The sequence below is a fragment of the Hemitrygon akajei genome, chromosome 1 (assembly GCF_048418815.1).
Source record: "Hemitrygon akajei chromosome 1, sHemAka1.3, whole genome shotgun sequence".
NCBI classification, from domain to species: Eukaryota; Metazoa; Chordata; class Chondrichthyes; order Myliobatiformes; family Dasyatidae; genus Hemitrygon; species Hemitrygon akajei.
The window spans coordinates 153,840,683-153,866,451 of NC_133124.1; the positions used below are offsets into that span (position 1 = coordinate 153,840,683).

General features: G+C 43.7%; 1 protein-coding gene across 1 annotated transcript in view; it reads left to right on the top strand.

Moving 5' to 3' along the window:
- The first annotated feature begins 12,778 nt into the window (after nt 1-12,778).
- The window catches only part of ndc80 (NDC80 kinetochore complex component), a 120,376-nt gene continuing 107,385 nt past the window's right edge, over nt 12,779-25,769 (top strand). Inside the window, exons 1-3 of the mRNA XM_073053023.1 lie at nt 12,779-12,845; nt 13,759-13,827; nt 16,206-16,271. Coding sequence (XP_072909124.1) covers nt 13,772-13,827; nt 16,206-16,271 — 122 coding nt within the window. The 5' untranslated portion in view covers nt 12,779-12,845; nt 13,759-13,771. The remainder of the gene's footprint in view (nt 12,846-13,758; nt 13,828-16,205; nt 16,272-25,769) is intronic.

A 25,769-nucleotide genomic window follows, 5' to 3' on the forward strand; every position in this document is an offset into this window, starting at 1 on the left:
TTTCTTTTCCATTGAAGATATCTTCATTCCTTGATCTTTAGTAGTTTGCTTGAATAGATCATGCTCGCTCTCGATTCGGGTTGTAGTCTGCTGAAGTGTTTGAAGTTGAGAATCCAAGTTTTTCAGCGAGTCTTGAATCGTAGAAATAGCTCTTTCGAGCTTCCCGTTTGAACCGGTCAGCTTATCAATTTTAGTATTAAGCGATCCAAATTCTGACTTCATGTCTTATATTGAAGAAAATATTCCCGCTAGTGTAACAGGTTCCTCCGTTTTCTTGGTTTGTTCCGTTTGCTCCATTTCGGGGAAAGTCTTGCCGCTTCTTAATTCAGTACCAGAACGACTTTTTTCGGCCATTGTAATTAAGTCGTGAAATCCTTCAGTAGAAGTAGTAAGTCATTAGAACCAAAAGGGATCTGTTAGTGGGATATAAAATATATTAAAAGAGAGAGAGCCGCTAGAAACGCGAGCTACTCCATATGCTGCAAAGATGGAGAATCCTTGAATATTCTTGCAGGCTGGTTTACTAGATCTCCCCACAGATCTCCCACCTGGCACTTATCCCTGCAAGCGTAAGTGCTACACCTGTCCCCACACCTCCTCTCTTACCACCATTCAGGGCCCTAAACAGTCCTTCCCCATGAGGCAACACTTCACTTGGGAGTCTGTTGGGGTACTCAGTTGCATCCGGTGCTCCCGGTGCGGCCTCCTCTACATCGGCGAGACCTGACGCAGATTGGGGGACCGTTTCGTCGAGCACCTCCGCTCCGTCCGCCACAACAGACAGGATCTCTCGGTTGCCACCCACTTCAACTCTGCTTCACATTCCCATTCAGCTATAGAACATAGAACATAGAATAGTACAGCACATTACAGGCCCTTCGGCCCACAATGTTGTGCCGGCCTTTAAACCCTGCATCCCATATAACCTCCCACCTTAAATTCCTCCATATACCTGTCTAGTAGTCTCTTAAATTTCACTAGTGTATCTGCCTCCACCACTGACTCAGGCAGTGCATTCCATGCACCAACCACTCTCTGAGTGAAAAACCTTCCTCTAATATCCCCCTCAAACTTCCCACCCCTTACCTTAAAGCCATGTCCTCTTGTACTGAGCAGTGGTGCCCTGGGGAAGAGGCGCTGGCTGTCCACTCTATCTATTCCTCTTAATATCTTGTACACCTCTATCATGTCTCCTCTCATCCTCCTTCTCTCCAAAGAGTAAAGCCCTAGCTCCCTTAATCTCTGATCATAATGCATACTCTCTAAACCAGGCAGCATCCTGGTAAATCTCCTCTGTACCCTTTCCAATGCTTCCACATCCTTCCTATACTGAGGCGACCAGAACTGGACTCAGTACTCCAAGTGTGGCCTAACCAAAGTTTTATAGAGTTGCATCATTACCCTGCGACTCTTAAACTCTATCCCTCGACTTATGAAAGTTATCATTTTATCAAGGGCAGGTGGTGCCTTATGAGACTGATTGAATTTTTTGAGGATGTGACTAAACACATTGATGAAGGTAGAGCAGTTGATGTAGTGTACATGGATTTCAGCAAGGCATTTGATAAGGTACCCCATGTAAGTCTTATTGAGATAATAAGGAGGCATGGAATCCAAGGGGACATTGCTTTGTGGATCCAGAACTGGCTTGCTCACAGAAGGCAAAGAGTGGTTGTAGACGGGTCATATTCTGCATGGATGTCTGTGACCAGTGGTGTGCCTCAGGGATCTGTTCTGGGACCCCTACTCTTTCTGATTTTTTTCAAATGACCTGGATGAGGAAGTGGAGGGATGGGTTAGTAAACTTGCTGATGACACAAAGGTTGGGGTGTTGTGGATAGTGTGGAGGGCTGTCAGAGGTTATAATGGGACATTGATAGGGTGCAAAACTGGGCTGAGAAGTGGCAGATGGAGATCAACCCAGATAAGTGTGAGGTGGTTCATTTTGGTAGGTCAAATATGATGGCAGAATATAGTATTAATGGTAAGACTCTTGGCAGTGTGGAGGATCAGAGGGATCTTGGGGTCCGAGTCCATAGGACACTCAAAGCCGCTATGCAGATTGACTCTGTAGTTTGTGCGTTGGCCTTCATCAATCATGGGATTGAGTTTAAGAGCTGAGAGTAATGCTGCAGCTATATAGGACCCTGGTCAGACCCCACTTGGAGTACTGTGCTCAGTTCTGGTTGCCTCACTACAGGAAGGATGTGGAAACCATAGAAAGGGTGCAGACGAGATTTACAAGGATGTTGTCTGGATTGGGGAGCGTGCCTTATGAGAATATGTTGAGTGAACTTGGCCTTTTTTCCTTGGAGCGACAGAGGATGAGAGGTGACCTGATAGAGGTGTACAAGATGATGAGAGACATTGATCGTGTGGATAGTCAGAGGCATTTCCCCAGGACTGAAATGGCTAGCACGAGAGGACACAGTTTTAAGGTGCTTGAAAGTAGGCACAGAGGAGATGTCAGGGGTAAGTTTTTTATACAGAGAGTGGTGAGTGCGTGGAATGGGCTGCCAGCAGCGGTGGTCGAAGCGGAAATGACAGGGTCTTCTAAGAGACTCCTGGATGGCTACATGGAGCTTAGAAAAATAGAGGGCTATGGGTAAAGCCTAAGGTGTTCTAAGGTAGGGACATGTTCAGCACAGCTTTGTGGGCCGAAAGGCCTGTATTGTGCTGTATGTTTTCTATGTTTCTATCATTTCTCCACCAAAATTTCCAAATGGTGACTATTCTGAACACAAGAAATACTGCAGGTTGTGGAAATGCAAACAGCACATACAAAATGGTGAAAGAACTCAGCAGGTCAGGCAGCATCAACTGAATAAACAGTAACTGTTTTGGGTTGTAAAGGAAGGGCAAAGAAACCAGAATAAAAACGTTTGGGGAGGGGACAGGAGATAGCTAGAAGGTGTTGGGTGCTAGGTAGGTGTGAAAGGTAAATGGCTGGAAAGAAAGGAATCTGATAGGAGAGGAGAGTGGACAATAAGAGAAAGGGAAGAAGGAGGGGTACCGGTGGAGGTGATAGGCCGAGAAGAGGTAAGAAGCCAGAGAGGAAATAGAAGGAAGTGGGGGGAGGGCATTTTTTTTACCTGAAGGAGAAGCTGATATTCTGGGTTGGAGGCTACCCAGATGGAATATAAGGTTGCTTCTCCACCCTGAGGGTGGCCTCATTGTGGCACAAGAGAGGTCATGGACCGACATGCTAGGACAGGAATGGGAATCAGAATGCAATTGTTTGGCCACCAGGAAGTTCCACTTTTGGTGGATGGTGTGGAGTTGTTTGATGAAGCGGTCCCCCAATTTACAACGGGTCTCACCAAATTAGAGGAGGCTGCATTGGGAGCACTGGACACAATAGAGACCCTCAGCAGATTCATAAGCAAAGTGTTGCCTCACCTGGCAGAACTGTTGGGCCCCTGAATTGAGGTGAGGGAGGAGGTGAATGAGCAGTTGTGGCACTTTGGCTGATTGGAGGGATAAGTGCCAGGAGGGAGATTAGTGGGGAGGGGTGAATGAACAACAAAATCACGAAGAGAGCAATCCCTGTAGAAAGTGAGAGAAGGGGAGAGGTAAAGATGTGTTTGATGGTAGGATCCCTCTGAAGATGGCAGAAGTTGTGGAGAATGATGTATTGGATGTGGAGGTTCATGGGGTAAGGACAAAAGGAAATCTATCACTGTTGTAATACTCATTTATGTGAACAAAAGGTTGGGGGCTGAATGCTTTTACAGTCATTATATGTTTTTCTGGCTGCATATCTAATGCTACGTGTCTGTGATGCTGGTGCAAATTTTTCAATGCACCTTTGCACACGTGGGAAGATAGGGTGTGAGCAGATGTTTGGGAATTGGAGGTGACTTGGGTGCGAGCAGCATCAATGGTGGAGGGAAGGAAACCCCACTCTTTGAAGAAGGTGGACATCCCTGATGTCTTGGAAAGGAAATCCTCGTCCGTGGAACAGATGTACTGGAGACAAAGGAACTGAGAAAAGACAATAGCATTTTTACAGGAGACAGGGAGGGAAGAGGTATAGTCAAGATAGCCATGGGAATAAGTAGTTTATAAAAGATGTCTTGCGACAGCTTGTCTCTGGAGATGGAGGCAGAGAGACCAGGAAAGGGGAGGAAGGTGTTAAAAATGGACCACGTGAATTTAAGGGCAGGGTGAAAGTTGGAGGTAAAGTTGATGAAATTGATGAGCTCAGTGTGGGTGCATGAAGCAGCACCAATGCAGTTATCAATATAGTGGAGGAGGAGTTGTTTGTCATTTCAATAGATGCTGCCCGACCTGCTGAGTTCCTGCAGCATTTTGTGTGTGATGTTTATCCTGCTCAATCCACTGATGACGTTGCTCATGATCTACAACTCTGCCAGTGTTCGTGTCATTTACAAATTTATTATTCAGCCACTTTCTCTTTGGTTTAAATCTCCTAAATATAACCCAGATAACAGAGATTATTTACAGATCTGTATAAATCAACAGTGGTCACAGAGCTCTCGTCAAAATAACACATCTCCACCACCATCCCTTTGTCTTCTGTGGTCAATCCAGATTTGAATCTGATCTAGGAAGCCACCACAGACCCTGTGTATTTTAATCATGTTTTCCAGCTCACCATGATGGACCTTTGAATTTACATAGTTCTGCATGGTTGTGGGCCAAAGGCTTAGTCATAGTTATTCAAAATACAGACCAAAAGATTTCAGGATGTTGAGGGATATGAAGATAGTTCTACAAAATGTCACTGATGTCAAGGTTTAGCCATCTTTGATGACACAAAGATGGGAGGGAGTGTAATGAGTGCGGAGGACATTGAAACCTTGCAGGGGGACATAGATAGGCTGTGTGATTGGGCAGACATTTGGCAGATGAAATATAATACTGACAAGTGTGAGGTCTTGCACTTTGGCAGGAAAAATAATAGAGCAAATTATTATCTAAATGGAGAGAAAATGGAAAGTGCTTCTGTGCAAAGGGATCTGGGGGTCCTGGTGCAGGAAACACAAAAAGTTAGTATGCAAGTGCAGCAGGTGGTCAAGAAGGCCAATGGAATGCTGGCTTTTATTGCTGGGGGGATGGAGTATAAGAACAGGGAGGTCTTACTGCAGTTGTACCGGGTATTGGTGAGACCACACCTGGAGTACTGCGTGCAGTTCTGGTGTCCATATTTAAGAAAGGACATACTGGCTCTAGAGCCAGTGCAGAGAAGGTTCACTAGGTTAATTCCGGGGATGGGTGGGTTGATGTATGATGAGAGGTTGAGTAGATTGGGACTCTACTCATTGGAGTTCCGAAGAATGAGAGGCGATCTTATTGAAACATATAAGATTGTGAAGGGGCTTGATCGGGTGGATGCGGGGAGAATGTTCCCAATGATGGGTGAAACTAGGACTAGGGGGCATAATCTTAAAATAAGGGGATGCCGTTCCAGGACTGAGATGCGGGAGAAATTTCTTCACTCAGAGGATAGTGGGGCTGTGGAATTTACTGCCCCAGAGAGCTGTGGAAGCTACTACACTCAATAAATTCAAAACGGAGATAGACATTTTCCTGGATAAAAATGGCATTAGGGGATACAGTGAGCGAGCAGGTAAGTGGACATGAAGCTAGGTTTAGATCAGCCGTGTGATCTCCTGGACCAGTTTTCGATAGCCTGGATGGGTTGGAGAGGAATTTTCCAGATTTTTTCTCCTCAATTGGCAACTCGGTTTTTTTTCCCTGGGTGATCACGTGGGTTTGGGCGGGATGAATAATAAAATAAAATGGGCAGCATGGTGCCCTGTTGGTTGGCACTGTTGCCTTGTGGGATTCGGTGAAAACTAGAGTTAAGATTGGATCAGCCATGATCTTGTTGAATGGCGGAGCAGGCTTGAGGGGCCAATTGGCCTACTCCTGCTCCTATCTCCTATGTTCTTATAACCTTCTTGAACAACAGAGCAAGTTTGAAATGTTGGATAGACCTCTCCATTTCCTATTTTACGCATTTAGGACAAATGGGTTAGGTAGGATACTAAAGCACTGTAAAGACCCTTCAGCCTCATTGTTATGTCACCCTTTTAACCTACTCTAAGAGCAATCTAATCATTCCCTCCTTCCATTTTTCTATCATCCACGTGTTTATCAAAGAGTTCCTCAAATGTCCCTAATGTATCTGCTTCTTTTACCAACCCTGGACGTTCCATACAACCTGAACTCTCTGTGTTTAAAAAAAAACTTACTTCTGACATCCACCCTAGTTTTTCCTCCAATTGCCTTAAAATTATGCCCCTTGGTACTAGCCCCCTGCCTTGTGAAATTGTATCTAGCTCAAACTTGATCTATGCCTCTTACATCTTGTACCTCTCTTTCAAGTCAACTCTCATCTTTTGCTCCAAAGAGAAAAGCTCTGGCTCCTCAATCTATCCTCAGTTCCTTTGTCTCCAGTACTAGTAAATCTCCTCTGCCTCCTCTCTAAATTCTTCCTATAATGAGGTGTGCAAAACTGAATACAATTTTCTAAGTGTGGTCTAACCAGAGTTTTATAGATCTCACAGTTCTTGAACCCAGTTCTCCGACTAATGAAAGCCAATACCACATATGTGTCTCTAATCACCCTATCAAATTATGCCGCAACATTGAGGGATCTAATGATGTGGACCCCAAGATCCCTCTGTCACTCCACATTGCAAAGAATCCGGCCATTAACTTGGAGACAGAGACAGAGTTAAGATGGCGCTAAACGGCAAGTTCTTTGCATGCATCTTTGGAAACAGCTCTATTTTCATCTTTAGTATCTTTATTTTTCCCTTTCAGGGTTCTTTTGAAGACCCTGACCTGGAGTTACACACTGACTTTGGTTCTTTGCAGGAATGGGTCCCGTAGTCGGGGTTTCAGCACGCCAAGGGGGTCGGCCTGAGAGGCAGCCCAGTGTTTGGAAACCTAAGATCTTGGTGCTCTGGAGATGGTCGGTGTCACGGTAGGAGACTTGTGTGTCGTCGGGGAGGCTGGAAAATCTTTTGCTGTGGGCCTGAAGACCTGAGATCTTTGCGATCTTCGGGCACAGAGATCGTAAGAAGTAATAAAACAGACTTTTTAACGTCATAAACCAGCGGGTTGTTGTTATGTCTCCCACTCGCTGTGAAAATGGGGGACACCTCCCCCTCCCTTATTAGGGAGAGAGAACCTGTGGGTTGCGGAATGCTGGATGAAGTGCGATAGTCTCTGGGGTAACTGCAAGTCTGTGTCTTTGCTATCGCCTAGCTCACTCTTGTGCTCAGTAGCGGGTGCGCTTTTTGTTTTGCGGGTGGGGGAGGGGAGATATTTGCTCACTGCCAGGAGGGGGGACTTTGTGATTCTCACGTTTAACAGTTGTTCATTTTATGGGGCACTTCTCTGTTCTTGTGGATGTTTTGCGAAGAAAAAGCATTTCAGGATGTATATTGTATACATTTTTCTAACATTAAATTGAACCTTTGAACTTTGTATTCTCCCTTCAGATTCGATCTTCCAAAATGAATCGCTGCACTTCTCCGGGTTGAACTCCATCTGCCACTTCTCAGCCCAGCTCTGCATCCTGTCAACGTCACACCGTAACCTACACAACCTTCTACATATCCACAGCACAACACATTCAAGAACTCATGAGAGAGTCTGGATGAATACACCATGGTTGTCTCTGACTTTATCGAAACAGCTGTGGGCAAGTGTGTCCCCAACCAGAATCCCCGGATGAACCATGATACCCGCAGTCTGCTGAGGTTAAACATCAGCAGCACTCAGGTCTGATGACCGAGTAAGATACGAGAGGTCCAAGTATGATATACAGAAAGCCAGCTCACAGCTGAAGTGGCAATTCCAAGATGTTGCCTGGATTGGGGACATGCCTTATGAGAATAGGTTGAGTGAACTCGGCCTTTTCTCTTTGGAGTGGTGGAGGATGAGAGGTGACCTAATAGAGGTGTACAAGATGATGAGAGGCATTGATTGTGTGGATAGGCAGAGGCTATTTCCCAGGGCTGAAATGGCTAGCTCGAGAGGGCATAGTTTTTTACGCAGAGAGTGGTGAGTGCGTGGAATGGGCTGCCGGTGACGTGATGGAGGCGGATACAATAGGGTCTTTTAAGAGACTCCTGGATAGGTACATGGAGCTCAGAAAAATAGAGGGCTATGGGTAACCCGAGGTAATTTCTAAGGTAAGGACATGTCGGCACGGCTGTAGGTTTTCTATGTTTCTATTTTTCTACATTTCTAAAGTAAAATGTAGGTTCCTTGGAAGGTAAGAAGACGGAATTAATATTGGGCAATTTGGAAATGGCCAGAGAGTGGTGTATCTGTGGAATTCATTCCCACAGATGCTGGAACTTGATTAGTGTAAGGGCTTTAGATGGGGCTGAATTTGTTAAGTGTATCCAGGAAGGTTTCTTAAATCAATAAAGATAAGAAACCTTGGATGTCCAGAGGGGTGATTAATTTAGTCATGAAGAAAAAAGAAAAGTATGTAAAGCTTCGGAAGTCAAGATCAAATATAGCACATGAGTATAACGAAGCCCGAAAAGAACTAAAGAAGGGAATTAGGAAGGCCAGGAGAGACCATGAAATATCCTTGGCAAGTAGGATTAAGGATTACACATACCTCAAAAGTAAAATGATAACAAGGGAGAGGATGGGACCACTCAAGGATATGGGGGAAACATTTGCTTGGATGCAGAGAAAGTGAGTGAGGTACTTAATAGGTACTTTTCATCAGTATTCAGCAAGGAAAAGGATATGGAGGACCAGGAGATCAGTGCTGAGTGTATAAATATTTTTGGGTGTTTGGAAGTTGAGAAGAGTTGGGCCTCCTGATGAGAATTAAGACCATATAGGAGTAGAATTAGGCTATTTGGCCCATCAAGTCTGTTCCACTATTTCATTATGGCTGATCTAATTTATCTGTCAGCCCTGAACCCCTGCCTTCTCCCCATACCCCTTCATGCCCTGACCCATCAAGATCTCTATACATCTCTGATTAAATACATATTAAAAAAAACCTCCACAGCTGCCTTTGACAAAGGATTCCACAGACTCACCACTTCCTGGCCAAATAAATTCCTCTTCATCTCTGTTCTAAAAGGACATCCGTTTAGTCTGAGACTGCGTCCTCTGGTCTTAGATTCTCCCATGATAGTAAACATCCTCTCCTCATCTGACCTATCAAGAGCTTTCACCATTTGATAGGTTTCAATGAGGTCACCCCTCATTCTATTGAATTCTAGTGAACACGGGCCCACAGCCATCAAACACTCTTCATATGACAAGCCATTCAGATTCAGTTTATTGTCATTTAGAAACCACAAATGCAATGCAGTTAAAAAATGAGACAACGTTCCTCCAGAATGTTATCACAAAAGCACATGACAAAACAGACTACACCAGAAAATCCACATAACGTTTGGCAATCCCCAATCCAGAGTCTGGAGAGGCTGATTCAATTTTGGAATCATTTTGATGAATCTCAGTTGAATCCTCTCTAGTTCCAGCACTTCTTTTCTCAGATACGGGGCCCAAAACTGCTCACAATACTCCAAGTGAGGCCTCATCAGTGTTTTATAAAGTCTCAACATTACATCCTTGCTTTTGCATTCTAGTCCTCTTGAAATGAAAGCTGACGCTGCATTTGTCTTCCTCACCACAGACTCAACCTGCAAATTAACCTTCAGAGAATCCTGCACAAGGACTCCCGAGTCCCTTTGCACCTCAGTTTTTTTGATATTCTCTCCATTTAGAAAATAGTCAACCCTTTCATTTCTTCTACCACAGTGCATGACCATACGCTTCCCGAAACTGCATTCCATCTGCCATTTCTTTGCTATTCTCCTAATCGGTCTAAGTCCTGTAGCCTCTCTACTTCCTCAAAACTACCTGTCCTCCACCTATCTTCATATCATCTGCAAACTTTGCAACAAAGCCATCAATTCCATTATCCAAATAGTTGACATATCACATAAAAAGAAATGGTCCCAACGCAGACCACTGTGGAACACCACTAGTCACCGGCAGGCGGCCAGCAAAGGGTTGATTTATTGCCACTCTTTACCTCCTGCCAATCAGGAACTGCTTTATCCATGCTAGAATATTTCCTGTAATACCATAGGCTCGTAGCTTGTTAAGCACCTTGTCAAAGGCCTTCTGAAAGTCCAAGTGCACAATTGATTCTCCTTTGTCTATCCTGCTGGCTATTTCTTCAAAGAATTCCAACAGATTTGTCAGCCAAGATTTTCCCTTGAGGCTAACTACGGCCTATTTCATCAGGTGCCTCCAAGTACCCTGAGACCTTACCTTTAATAATTGACACCAACATCTTCCCAACCACTGAGGTCAGACTAACTGGCCTATAGTTTCCTTCCTTCTGCCTCTCTAGCTTCTTGAAGAGTGGAATGACATTTTTGATTTTCCAGTCTTTCAGAATCATTCCAGAATCTAGTGATTCTGGAAATGCCTCCATGATCTCTTCAGCCACTTCTTTAAGAACCCTGGGGTATACACCATCTGGTGCAGGTGACTTTACCTACCTTCAGACCTTTCAGTTTCTCAAGAATCTTCTGTCTGGTTATGGCAACTTCACACACTTCAGGACTGAAGCAAAATGCTTATCCATTTCATCCGCCATGTCCTTGTCCCCCATTACTACCTCTCCAACATCCTTTTCCAGCAGTCTGATATCCACTCTTGCCTCTCTTTTATGCTTTTGAATCTGAAGAAACTTTTGGTATCCTCTTTAATATTATTGGCTAGCTTACTTTCGTATTCCATCTTAACCTTCTTAATGGCTTTTTTGATTGCCTTCTGTTGGTTTTTTAAAGCCTTCCAATCCTCTAACTTCCCACTAATTGTCGTTCTATTATATGCCCTCTCTTTGACTTTTATGTTGGCTTTGATTTCTCTTGTTAGCCATTGCTGTGTCATCTTTCCTTTGGAATACTTCTTCCTCTTTGGGATGTATATATCCTGTGCATTCCAAATTGCTTCCAGATGTTCCAGCCATCGCTGCTCTGCCGTCATCCCTGCCAGTGTTCTTTTCCAATCAATTCTGGCCAACTCCTCCCTCATGCCTCTGTAATTCCCTTTACTCCACTGTAACCCCAATCACTTTAGCTTCTCCTTGTCAAATTTCAAGGTGAATTAGATTATATTACGATTACTTGCCCCGAAGGGTTCTTTTTACCTTAATCAATTCTGGTTCATTGCATAACACCCAGTCTAGAATAACTGACTGCATAGTGGGGTCAACTATGAATTGCTCTAAAAAGCCATCTCATCAGCACTCTAGAAATCCCCCCTCCTGGAATCCAGTGCCAACCTGATTTATCCAATCTATCTGCATACTGTCACCCTTCATTGCTGGAGGGATTGAATTTAAGAACAGGGAGGTTATGCTGCAACTCTGGAGGTTACTGGTGAGGCCTCATCTGGAGTACTGTGTACAGTTCTAGTCTGCTTACTTAAGGAAAGATATACTGGCATTAAAGTCAGTGCAGAGGAGATTCACCATGTTGATTCCAGAGATGAGGGGGTTAACCAATGAGAAGAGATTGAACCACCTGGGACTATAGTTGCAGAAGTTCAGAAGAATGAGGGGAATCTTATAGAAATATATAAGATTATGAAAGGGGTAGATAATATAGAGGTAAGAAAGTTGTTTCCACTGGTGAGTGACACTAGAATGAAGGATCATAGCCTCAAGTTTGAAGGGAACAGCATTAGAATGGATGTGAGGAGAACATTCTTTTCCCTGAGGAATGAATCTGTGAAATTTTCTGCCTGGGAAGCAGTAGCGGCTCTCCAATTAAATATATCAGTCAAGGCATCAAAGGAGATGGTGAGAAGGCAGGTTTATTGGGTTGAGTGGGATTCGAGATCAGCTATGATGAAATGGTGGAGCAGACTCGATGGGCTGAATGGCCTAATTCTGCTCCTATGTCTTATATTTAAGAGACAGTTAGGTAGATTTTTGCATAGTCTGGGAAAAGGCAGGTAGGGCGAACCTGAATTCACAGCCAGATCAGCCATGATTTTATTAATTGGCCAGATAGGCTATTCCTACTCCTATTTCCTGTGTTCTGTAACTCAGATTAGGTATAAAGTTGTGTACATTTTTTTTCGTGAATGTTGTTAACCAATGTTGCCGCAAGTTTTTAATTGCATCTGTGCACACGAGTTTCTGTACACAATAAACTCGACTTTGACAGAGTGTGGGGTGGATGACGCATGGTTAAATCTAAAATAAAGTTCCTGCGTGTCTTTTCCAGTGAAGGCAGAGACTAAATATGCCAAAAATATCAGGTAGCCTTGTTTGTCTTTACAGCTGGAGCATCATTTTGCACTCGTTTCTTTCATAAGAACACGATCTTATTGAGTAGAACTAGAACACTCGAGCTGTAAGCTTGCTGGATGTGAAATCTGAAGGATTTCCCTGGCAAGATTCATCTTCAGAGACATTATAATCCCTGCTGAGCAACTCCCACAGGTGCTTCAGGAACTAGAAAGCAATGGAAATCTACAGAAGGTGTACAGCTCCCCTAGGGTGAGACCGGCCCTCCTCACAGATACAATCACCGGAGTTTGAGCTTCAACTTCCGAGCAACACACACATCTCACTGCAGCGTGTTTGTGAGAAAATCCGCAGATGCCGGCAATGGCAAAATGCTGCAGGAACATCGATTCGACTTTTTCCAACACTTCAGCAGCGGGTGTTGCGTAAATCATCAACTTCCGGCTTTCTTGGCGACTGCAGCTCACGTGACCGCAGCGCGTCGATGACGTCATTGTAGCGCCCAATTTCAAACGTTCAGTGAAAACGCGGGACCGAGTTCAGCGGAGAAACGGTCGGTGGACGGGGCGGACCGGGGGGGTGTGGGGGTGATTGGGATAGGGGTATGGGGGGGGGCAGAGGGTGTGGGGGTGATTGGGAGAGGACCGGGCGGACTGGGGGGTGTGGGGGTGATTGGGATAGGGGTATGGGGGGGCAGAGGGTGTGGGGGTGATTGGGAGCGGACGGGGACGGGAGGAGACCGGACGCAGGTGGGGGGGTGACTGGGAGGAGGGGGAGGATGGAGGGGATCGGGGTGGGGGAAGGACAGAAGGGGAGGGGTGGGATGATGTAGATCTGAGGGGAGGTGGTAGGCAGGGGTAGGACAGAGGGGTGGGGTGAGAATAGAGGGCAGGAGAAGGAGAGAGCAAAGGGGGGAGGAGGGAAAGGAGGACGGAGGGGAAAGGAAAGCTGTTATTATCAAACACGAGGAAATCTGCAGCTTATAATAACAGCAACACACACAAAATGCTGGTAGAACACAGCAGGCCAGGCAGCATCTATAGGGAGAAGCGCTGTTGACATTTCGGGCCGAGACCCTTCGGGTCGGTGTGGTCTCCCTTCTTGTATACTGGGACAGTGTTAGCCCATTTCCAGTCCTCTGAGATTTCACCAGTCTTCAGTGGTTTTTGAAAAATACATATTAGGGGTTTTTGTATATAATCACAGACCTCCAAGTACCCTTGGATATATGTTGTCTTGCCTTGGAGATTTATGAGCTTTCAATCATTTAAGCTGAAGTAGGACCTCACTTTCTAAGATCTCCAAGTCAACCTTATTTTTCTCTACTTACTAGCACATTCCTAACATCTTTGCAGGTGTTGCAATGTGAGTCAAGAGTATCTGCTATGTCCTTCTCCGCATAATTTCTCTAGCTGTTTTTGCATGATATTTATTAGTCTGTAACAGAGTGATTGCTCATTTTTCAGGTGAGTGCCTAAAATGAATCAGAACAGAACTAGTGAAGCTAACAGATATGGATTTGCTACACCTCAAAGGTAAGTTCAAAAAAACTTTAATTAGTTTTGAAGTTCTTGGTGGCATAGTTTTGGTTATCTAGGTGTCTCAAGTTGGGTAGTCTGCACTGATGTCATTGGCTTGGCCTGTTTGCCATGAAGCTGATGTTAAGATGGAGATTTTAGCAGACGGGTAACATTGAGGAGGGTGGAGTTAATGATATTTGATAGTTCAAGAAAGGCCAAGCATATAGATAAAAGCTGACCCTTGCATTTATTTATCTCAGATGTATTGTGGAAATTCTGTTGCTAGTCTCTGCATGTTTTGCAGCACTGGGTAGAAACACAAAGTGGAGTGATTCTAGAGTACAGGTTTCCCCCGCTATTCGAAGGTAGAGCATTCCTATGAAACGGTTCGTAAGCCGGAATGTCGTAAAGTGAAGAAGCAGTTACCATTTATTTATATGGGGAAAATTTGTGAGCGTTCGCAGACCCAAAAAATAACCACCAAATCATGCCAAATAACACACAAAACCTAAAATAACAGTAACATGTGGTAAAAGCAGGAATGATCTGGTAAATACACAGCCTATATAAAGTAGGAATACTTTTCTGCAATTATTGCAGCACTGTCCACCGCAGCGAAAATTTCACACAAGCGCTCCCGGCAGAAGCACTCTTTCCAGTAACCTTTAAGCTATGAAGCTACCGAATAACACAAAAATACACAGCCTATATAAAGTAGAAATAATGTACGCCCAGTGTAGTTTCACTTACTGGAATTGGGAAGACAATGAGGACACTGATGATGGTGTTAGGCTGACTCATCGGAGGTTGGGGTGGTGGGACACTGGGGTGTCATTTCATCGTCATCTGTTTCCATCAGGGCAGGCAGGTCACCTTCTATGTCTGCCTGCCTCAATGTTGAAGGTCGAGTTTTGTCGGCTGATGTGGAAGGCTTGAAAAATGACAGTATGCTTGCCTGCTTAGCCTCATGCATTTTTCTATCATACAGTTCTTTGTAAGCACTCAAACCATCCTGCAAACCTGCCCTAAACCTACGTACCCTTTCAAAATTAAAGTCATACTTTTCTGCAATCATTGCAGCGTTGTCAATCGCAGAGAAAATCTCACGCAATTGCTTCACGTTCAGTTCCTGGACGTCTTCACTTTGGGCCGTTCGCTACTGCACTCGACTTCAATTGTTATCCTTTCCTCTTCATCAGCTCTTCATCTGTCAATTCTTGGTCATGTGATGTCAAAACCTCTTCAACATCATCTTCGTCAACTTCCATAAATCCTTACCCAAACTCACTATATCCTTAACTTGTTCTCCATGATCGAAACTCTTTAGTACGTCTAGTTTTATGCTAAGTGTAACACCCTTACGCGCTCTTTTAGGCTTTTCCAATACCTTAGAACTCATCTTGCTAACGGATGCACAAAATAAGTCGACATAAAGCACAGATGCTAACAGGCACGTGTTGAAGCAATGCCGGCTAGAATGCAGTTCCGGGGGAGGAACTCGGCTGCTCGGCGCGCGCTGCCTTTTTTCGTAACAGTGAAAACACCTTCTGTTAGCGAAAACAGGTAACTAATGTAGGTCTTTTGTAACAGCGAGTTGACGTACAGTGAACGTTCGAAAAGCGGGGGACACCTGTATTGTAGAATGTCTCCATCTGAATGTGGCCACAGGTGTCTGTAGGTGTAAGGTATCAAGCAATAGGGCTGATCACCACTAATCTGCCCCCCCCCCCCACCCCTCAACATCATGAATGACTGTGGTGAGCTAAACGCCTTTTATGCATGCTTTGAAACTACAGCTGTTCAAATCCCTGACTTTAGCCGACGTCAGACCCGCTTTCATGAGGGTGAACCCTCTGAAGGCAGAAGGCCCAGATGGCCTACCTGACAGGGCACTGAAAACCTGTGCCAGCTAACTGGCTGGAGTGTGCAAAGAGGTATCACCTTGAACCTCTATGTTCATTTTAATTTGTAATATTTTCTAACTTGGCAGCCTGCAGTTTGTTTAACTCCATCTTCAAGTTCAGAATTGCACCTTTAGAGGTAATAGAAACATAGAAAACATACAGCACAATACAGGCTCTTCGGCCCACAAAGCTGTGCCAAACATGTCCCTACCTTAGAACTACCTAGGCTTTACCCATAGCCCTCTACTTTTTCTAAGCTCCACATAGCCATCCAGGAGTCACTTAAAAGAGCCTATCATTTCCGCCTCCACCACCGCTGCTGGCAGCCCATTCCGTGCACTCACCACTCTGCGTTTTAAAAAAAACCAACTTACCCCTGACATCTCCCCTGTACCTACTTGTAGGTATAATCCTGCTTTTAATTTTGGGGATATTAAGAATCGACTGTTTGTAATTTATATTTTGCTGAGTTGTGCATTTTTCTTTCAGTGCACCACGTAGTGCGTGGCTTGGTTCAGGAACCTCTGAGAGAAGAACTAGCTTCTTTGGAAGAAGGTAATGTCAGCAATTAACCTCAACTGGGAATGAGTTTTACAATGTTTTTTTCTATGTGACTTCAAAGGTTAATATAGTTAATGGAATTTTCACTATCGTTCTATCAGTTTACCCCCCCCCACCCCCCCACCATCAAGGTTATCATGTTCTGCATTGAGAGAGCAAGCTCAAAAGATGTGAAGGGCAGGAAATGAGCAAGTGGAGGTTGAAAGTGAAAAAGCTGACATGGTTAGACAGTATATGTGGAAAGGTGACAATGAATGCCTCTTCAGCTGAACATAAATGGAAGGGCAGAAGAACAAGGTATCTGACTGAAGAGGGCAGTGGTCTGTGGAAGAAGGAGGAGTGGATTCCTGCTTCTTCAATCTGTGCACTTCCAGCTTCTTACTTCATTCGCTACCCACCCACCTTTCCCTCACCTGGTCTCACCTGTCACCTGTCAGCTTTGTGCACCTCCTCTTCCCTTTGCTTTCTTACTCTAGCTTTATCCCATCTCTTCTCTTCATGTTTTCCAATCCTGATGAAGGATCTTGCCTCAATGAGTTTTTATTCCCCTCCATAGATGCTGCCTGGCTTGCTGAGTTCCCCCAGCATTTTGTGTGTATTGTTAATGTTTCTGATTTCCAGCATCTGCAGAATCTCTTCCATTTATTATGGGACAGTGTATATCTTGGCAAGTAATTAATTGACAAGTGATAGACCATTATGAATTAAGTGCTGGTAAATTGGATGGCATAAATACGTACACGATCATCTGTAGACCAAGGGCTTGTTTCTGTGTTGTATGAGTTAGAGAATGTGGAAAAATTAGCAATTAGTCATATGTTAGATATTAGGTAACTGAAGGTGAAGTGAAGAGGACAAAGATAAATGTCAAGTCAAAGGGACTGGAAGACAAACATGAGGGTGGTGCTTGCTGAGTGAGTGGAGAAAGTTTGTTAATCTTAGTCTCTGGAGGAATATAAACAGATGATGATGAGAAAATGAAGGAAAGTGGAGAGGGTGTAGTTCTGAAAAGCAGCAACTCTGATTGCTCAAAATCTGAAATAAAAGAAATATGCTTGACAGCTAATATCAAGAGAAAAATGCCATCATTTGGAAATTTTGACACAGTTCTTACAGTAGTTTGATTTTTGGGCCAATCATACTGCATCAATACCTGTTTTGAAACAAAAGCTCTCCTAACTATCTAAGTGGCATCTTTCTGATCTGCTTTATGCCATGATTTCAGTCTGTTCTCCAATTCCTGTGGTTCTGATGTAGCTTTCATATCACTGTTCTTGAAAGATTTTCCTTTATTTTTAACTTTGGGTTTGCTTCCATCATAGTTGTTGGGGCTCTCATCTGTGTTTTTCATTTCGTTTTCCTCTTTGCCCTCTTCTTCCTTTCCTGCCCTCCCCCACCCTGAACAAGGATAGTGTGCTCTCCTTGTTCTCTTGTTCCTGCAGGCCTTAATACAGCAGTCCTTTTGCCCTTTTCCCACAAACAGAAAAACACTGCCTATATTTCTAACATACTGTGCTGTTTTCACTGCTCGCCACCTGTTCTCTGCATTGGAGAATCCGAATGTAGATTGCGTGAATACGTGGCAGAACTGAGAGTGGCAGGTGGAATTTAATGCAGATATATGAGGTGTTACACTTTGGGAGAGCAACATGGTGAGCAGTAGGGCTCTGAGGAGAGTAGATAGATAGATAGATACTTTATTCATCCCCATGGGGAAATTCAACTTTTTTTCCAATGTCCCATACACTTGTTGTAGCAAAACTAATTACATACAATACTTAACTCAGTAAAAAAGGATTTTGGAAGAGATTCATAATTCTTTGAAAGTGGTATCACAAGTAGATAGTGTCGTAAAGAGAGCTTTTGGCATGTTGGCCTTTATAAATCAAAATACTAAATGTTGAAGTTGTATAGGTTGTTGAGGCCTAATTTGGAGTATTGTTTGCAGTTCTGGTTACCTACCTACAGGAAGATGTCAATAAGATTGAACGAGTGCAGAGAAAATGTACAAGGATATTGCTGTGACTTGAGGACCTAAGTTATAGGGAAAGGTTGAATAGGTTAGGACTTTGTTCCCTAGAGCATAGGAGAATGAGGGGAGATTTTATAGAGTTGTACAAAATTATGAGGGGTATAAGTGGAACTAGACTTTTTTCACTGAGACTGGATGAGAATAGAACCATAAGTTGAGGATGAAAGATGACATGTTTAAGGGGAACATGAGGGGAAACTTCTTCACTCAGAGGGTGATGAGAGTGTCGAATGAGCTGCCGGCAGAAGTGGGTTCAGGTTTGGCTTCAACATTTAAGGGAAATTTGGATAGGTACTTTGGCGGAGGGAGTTTATGGACAGTTATAGTCCGGGTGCAGATTGATGGGACTAGGCAGAATAATAGTTTGGCACAGACTAGATGGGTCAAAGGTCCTATTTCTGTGCTGTAATGTTCTCAGTTCAATCTGTAGAGGTGAACCTGATCTCACTATGCCACCCCCTTGCCCCACCACCACCAAATTAGTTCTTGTACTGTTCCAAGGAATCCCAATGAAAGTTCAAGGAAGAACATCTCATTTGACTCACTGGCTGACTGGCAGGAAATTAAGGGAGCCTTTTCTGGGTGGCCTCCAGTGACTAGTGGTGTTCCAAAGGGGTCGGTGTTGAGATTGCTTCTTTTTACGTTGTATGTCAATGATTTGGATGATGTACTTGTTGGCTTTGTCGCAGATGCTACAAAGGTAGGTGGAGGAGCAGGTAGTGTTGAGGAAGCAGTGATGCTGTAGACGGACAGACAGATTAGGAAGATGGGAATACAGTGCATGGTGGTAGAAGGAACAAAAGGATAGACTATTTTCTAAGGGGGCAGAAAATTTAAAAAATAGAAGTGCAAAGGTACTTGGGAGTCATTCTGTAGGTTGAATTGGTGGTGAAGATGGCAAATGCAATGTTAGCATTAATTTCGAGAGGGCTAGAATATAAAAGCAATGTTGAGGCTTTATAAGGCACTGGGAGGCCTCACTTGGAGTATTGTGAGCGGTTTTGGACGCCTTGTTTAAGAAAACATCTGCATTGGTGAGGGTTTAGAGGGGGTTCATGAGAATAATTCTGGGGAAGAAAGGGTTATATGAGGAGCGTTTGTAGACGCAGGGCCTGTACTCTTTGGAATTTAGACGAATGAGGGGTTATTTCATTGAAACATTTTGAAAGTTGAAAGATCTAGATAGAATAGATATAGAGAGGATGTTTCCTATTGCGAAGGAGTCTAGGACCAGAGGCATGGCCTTAATAGTAGGATGTCCATTTAGAATGGCACTGAGGAGAATTTTCTTTAGCCAGGGGATGGTGAATCTGAAATTTGTTGCCATAACCAGGTTTGGAGCCAGCCCATTGGGTATATTTAAGGCAAAAGTTGAGAGGTTCTTGATTAGTCAGGGCATGAAAGGTTATGGGGAGAAGGAAGGAGAATGGAGTTGAGGGAGAAAATGTATCAGCCTTACACACAAAATGGTGTAGGAACTCAGCAGGCCAGGCAGCATCTATGGAAAAGTAAACGACCGATGTTTCAAGCTGAAACCTTTGTCACATTCCTGATGAAGGGTCTCAGCCCAAAACATTGACTGTTTACTCTTTTCCATAGATGCTGCCTGGCCTGTTGAGTTCCTCCAGCATTTTGTGTGTGTTGCTTGGATTTCCAGCATCTGCAGATTTTCTCATTTGTGAATAGATCAGCCTCGATGGTTTGGCCTATTTCCGACTCACTCGAGATCTCAATCCAGAATTTTGGAATTTAAAATAATCAGCATTATCAGTTCAAATAATCAACCCTAATGTATCAGAACTAGTAAGCTATGATGAACTGTTAACTATCTATGATCATAAGACCAAAAGGTATAGGAGCAATATTAGCCATTTGGCCCATTGACTGTACCATGCCATTTCATCAGAGCTGATCCATTTCCCTCTCGGCCACAATCTCTTGCCTTCTCCATAAGATATAGGAGCAGAATTAGGCCTTTTAGCGCATCGAGTCTGCTCTGCCATTCCATCATGGCAGATCCCAGATCCCACTCAACATCATATACCTGCCTTCTCACCATATCCTTTGATACCCTGATCGATCAGGAAGTGATCAGCTTCCACCTTAAATATATGCACAGACTTGGACTCCACCACAGATTGGCAGAGCTTTCCACAGATCTAGTACACTGGCTACAAATAAACTCCTCCTTACCTCTGTTCTAAAGGGACGCCCCATAATTTTGAGGCTGTGCCCTCCAGTTCTGGATACCTTCACCACAGGAAGGTATCCTTTCCACATTCACCCTATCTAGACCTTTCAACATTCGGTAGTTTCAACGTGATTTCCACCTCCCTTCCCACAACATACATCTAAATTCCAGTGAGTGTGTCTAAAGCTGCTAAATGCCCCTCGTATCTTGACCCCTTCATTCCTGGAATAATGCTTGTAAGCCCCCTCTGGGCTCTCCAATGACAACACATGCTTTCTGAGATATGGGACCCAGTACTTTGTCTGGCCTGCTAGTGTCTTATAAAGCCTCAGCATGATCACCTTGCTTTTACATTCTATCCCCCTTGAAATAAATACTAACATTGCATTTGCTTTCTTTACCACAAACTCAATCTGTAAATTAACTTTCTGGTAGTCTTGCACAAGGACTCCTAAGTCCCTCTGCACCTCTGATGTTTGAACCTTCTACCCATTTAGGTAATAGTCCACACTATATTCCTTTTAACAAAATGCATTATCATACATTTCCCAACATTGTATTCTGTCTGCCACTTTTTATCCAATTATACCAATTTGTCCAAGTCATGCTGCAATCTCTTTGCTTCCTGAGCACTACCTACCCCACCACCTATCTTTGTCTAATCTGCAAACCTTGCCACAAAACCATCAATTCCATTATCCAAATCATTGACACACAATATGAAAAGTAGCGGACCAAATACTGACCCCTGAGGAACACCACTAGTCACTGGCAAACAACCAGAAAAGGCCCTTTTATTACCAATGGCTGCCTCCTGGCTGTCAGCCATTCCATTATCCATGCCAGTATCTTTCCTGTAACACCATAGGATTTTATCTTCTTAAGCAGCCTTGTGTGTGGTACCTTATTAAATGCCTTCAGAAAATCCAAGTAACTGACATCCTCTGCCTCTCCTTTGTCCACACTGCTTGTTACTTCCTCAAAGAACTCCAACAGATTTGTCAGGGAAGATTCCCCTTTACAGAAGCTATACTGACTTGACTTATCATTAGTCTCCAAGTACCCCGATACTTCATCCACAATAATAGACTCCAACACTTTCCCAACCACTGAGGTTCGGCTAACTGGCCTATAATTTCCTTTTTTTTTGCCTTCCTCCCTTCTTAAAGAGTGGAGTGACATTGCAATCTTCCAGTCCTCTGGGGCCATACCAGAATCAAGTGATTCTTGAATAAGCAATGCATCTACTATCTCTTCATAACCTCTCAGGGCTCTGGGATGTAGTCCATCTGGTCCAGGTGACATCCAATTTAAGACCTTTCAGTTTGCCTTGCACTCATTCTTTGTAATAGTAATGGCACTCACTCCTGCTCCCTGACACTCATGGACCTCTGGCACACTGTTAGTGTCCTCAATAGTGAAGAGAGAGGCAAAGTATCCATTAACTTCATCTGCCATTTGATTTTTTTTTTCCCCCCATTACTACCTCACCCAATATCAACTCTCACCTCCATTTTACTCTTTATATAACTGAAAAAACTTTTGGTATCCTCATTATTGGTTAATCTGCCCTTATTTCATCTTTTCCCTTGTAACTTTTTTAGATGCCTTTTATTGGATTTTAAAAGCTTCCCAATCATCCAACTTCCACGCACTTTTGCTACCTTGTATGCCCTTTCCTTGGCATTTATGCAGTCCTTAACTTCCTTTGTCAGCCACTGTTGGCTACCCCTGCTATTTGAGAACTTCTTCCTCTGGCATATCTATCCTGCACCTTAAGAAGTAATTCCCAGAAACTTCAGCCATATCTGCTCTGCTGTCATCTGCACCAGTATACTCTATGATCCACCTGTTAAGCTCCTCTGTCATTCCCTTTATTGCATTGTGATACTGATACATGTGAGTTGTGCTTCTTCCTCTCAAGCTGCAGTATGAATACAATCATATTATGACACTGCCAACCAAGGGTTCCCGCTGTATCCTTTCATGCCCTGACTAATCAAGAATCTATCAACCTCTGCCTTATAGATACTCAATGACTATCCCTCCACAGCTGCCTGTGGCAACAAATTCCACAGATTCACCACTCTGAAATTCCTCCTCATCTCTGTTCTAAATGGACATCCCTCTGTTCTGAGGCTGTGTCCTCTGGACTTGGGCTTCCCACCAAAGGAAACGTCTGCTTGACATCCACCCTATTGCAGCCTATTGGCATTCAATAGCTTTCAATAAGATACCCCCCTCATTCTTCTGAATCCCAGTGTGTACAGGCCCAGAGCTATCAAATGCTCTTCATATGATTAGTCTTTCAGTCCCCGAATCGTTTTTTGAACCCACTGCAATATTTACATATCTTTTCTTAGATAAATTGCTCACAATACTCCAAGTGAGGCCTCACCAGTGCCTTGAACAGCCTCAACATTACATCCTTGCTTTTATCTTCCAGTCCTCTTAATATGAATGCTGACATCGCATTTGCCTTCCTGACCACCGACTCAACCTGCAGATTAACCTTTAGGGAATCCTGCACAGGGACTCTGATGTCCCTTTGCATGTTAACTAGATGCTTCTTTATCCTTGGGTATTGCTTTACCTGCTCATTATTCCCTGCATTCTTATATTTTGGATTCCCAGTAGCTGAATCTCATAGTTCCAGTGAGAGAGGTACTGAAATCACGAAGGGGGAGCAGTGAGAGATACAAAGATCAGAGTCCTGATGAAGGGTCTCGGCCTGAAACGTCAACTGTTTTCCATAGATGCTGCCTGGCCTGCTGAGTTACTCCAGCATTTTGTGTGTGTTGCTCATTGTTCCAGCGTTGTTTTTTTTACTTTCTGTTCTGTCCTTGTTTGTCTCATGCCTACTGTAGTCAAAAAGGGAATAATTAACAAGATCATCACCTTCTCTCAGCCAGCACCACCACTCTTGCTCTATGTTATTTCACGTTCCGTTTATTTGGCTGCTCCCTTCAATCTTCCAATAGTTTAAAACATTTCAGTTTCTTACCTTTACTCATTTTGATGAAGGCCATCATTATGAGGTGTTATCTTTGTTTCTTTCTTCCTGAGTTCCATATACCACAAATCACATGCATCAGTATCACAGTGGCAACCCGGGTCTGTACCAGAAAAGCAGGTATGATTTGCAGAGGGTTATTTCAAGGGGGAAGAGACAATTTTGAGCGAGGTTGGAGGCAACATCGAATGTATGACAACTCTGGCAGGGTTTGCAAGACGTTATTTCCTACAAAACAAAACGAAATACCATTAATGGCAGCGATGCTTCACTACCAGATGAACTCAACACCTTCTATGCCTGCTTTGAAAGAGAGAACACAACTACAGCTGTGAAGATCCCTGCTGCACCTGATGACCCTGTGATCTCTGTCCCAGAGACTGATGTTAGACTGGCTTTAAAGAGGGTGAACCCTTGCAAGGTGGAAGGTCCCAATGGAGTACCTGGTAAGGCTCTAAAAACCTGTGACAACCAACTGGCGGGAGTATTCAAGGACATTTTCAACCTCTCATTGCTAAGAGCTGAAGTTCCCACTTGCTTCAAAAAGGCAGCAATTAATACCAGTGCCCAAGAAGAATAATGTGAACTGCATTAACAACTATCGCCCGGTAGCACTCGTCTCTACAGTGATGAAATGCTTTGAGAAGTTGGTTATGACTAGACTGAACTCCTGCTTCAGCAAGGAACTGGACCCATTGCAATTTGCCTATCGCCTCAATAGGTCAACAGCAGATGCAATTTCAATGGCTATTCACATGGCCTTAAACCACCTGGGCAGTACAGACACCTATGTCAGGATGTTCGTCAACTGTAGCTCAGCATTTAATATGATCATTCTCTCAATCCTGATTGAGAAGTTGCAGAACCTGGGCCTCTGTACCTCCCTCTACAATTGGATTCTCGCCTACCTAACTGGAAGACCACAATCTCTGCAGACTGCAGATAATATCTCCTCGCTGGTGACCAACCCTGGTGCACCTCAGGAGTGTGTGCTTAGCCCACTGCTCTTCTCTCTATACCCATGACTGTGGCTAGGCATAGCTCAAATACCATCTATAAATTTGCTGATAATACAACCATTGTTGGTAGAATCTCAGATGGAGATGCGAGGGTGTACAACTAGTGATACATACCAACTAGTGGAGTGGTGTTGCAGCAACAACCTGGCACTCAGCGTCATTAAGACGAAAGAGCTGATTGTGGACTTCAGGAAGGGTAAGACGAAGGAGCACAAACCAATCGTCTTAGAAGGATCCGAAGTGGAGAGAGTGAGCAGTTTCAAGTTCCTGGGTGTCAAGATCTCTGAGGACCTAACCTGGACCCAACATATCGATGCAGTTATAAAGAAGGCAAGATGGCGACTATATTTTATTAGGAGTTTGAAGAGATTTGATGTGTCAACAAATACATTCAAAGACTTCTATAGATGTACCATAGAGAGCATTCTGACAGGCATTGTCTTAGAAAGGTAGTGTACATTATTAAGGGCCTCCAGCACCCAGGGCATGCCCTTTTCTCACTGTTACGATCAGGTGGGAGGTATAGAAGCCTCAGCGATTCAGGGATAGCTTCTTCCCCTCGGCCACCTGATTCCTAAATGGGCATTGAACCTGTGAGCACTACCTCACTTTTTAAATATATATTATTTCTGTTTTTTGCGTGATTTTTAATCTATTCAATAGATGTATGCTGTAATTGATATGATTATTTTTGCTTCTATACTATGTATTGCATTGAACTGCTGCTGCTAAGTTAACAAATTTTGTGACACATGCCGGTGGTAATAAACCTATTGATCTTTTAGATGATCTTTTCTGGTATTTTCCAATTTTGGTTGCAGTTGTACATGCTTTGTGTTTTAAGATAGATACAAGTTTGGGAAGGATGTGGGACTTGATGGAAGTTCTAGAGCATTAAATTTTACCTGCAGCACATGCATGCTGGTAGGATTTATCACCAAAATATGACGAAGAAGGAAACCAGTTGGTCATTGTCCATATGAGTTGTGTAGAAGATGATCAAAGGATAAAGCCACAATAATTGCAAACTTTGGTGTTCCACATGGTTGTGTCCTCAGCCCCCTACTCTGCTCCCTGTACACGCATGACCTGCATGGTCAGATTCTTTTCTAACTCCATCTACAAGTTTGCCAGTGTCACTTTTGTGGGCTGCATCTGAAATAATGATCAATTAGAGTACTGGAAGGTGATAAGATTAGTGACACGGTGTCATGACAACAACTCCCTCAATGTCAAT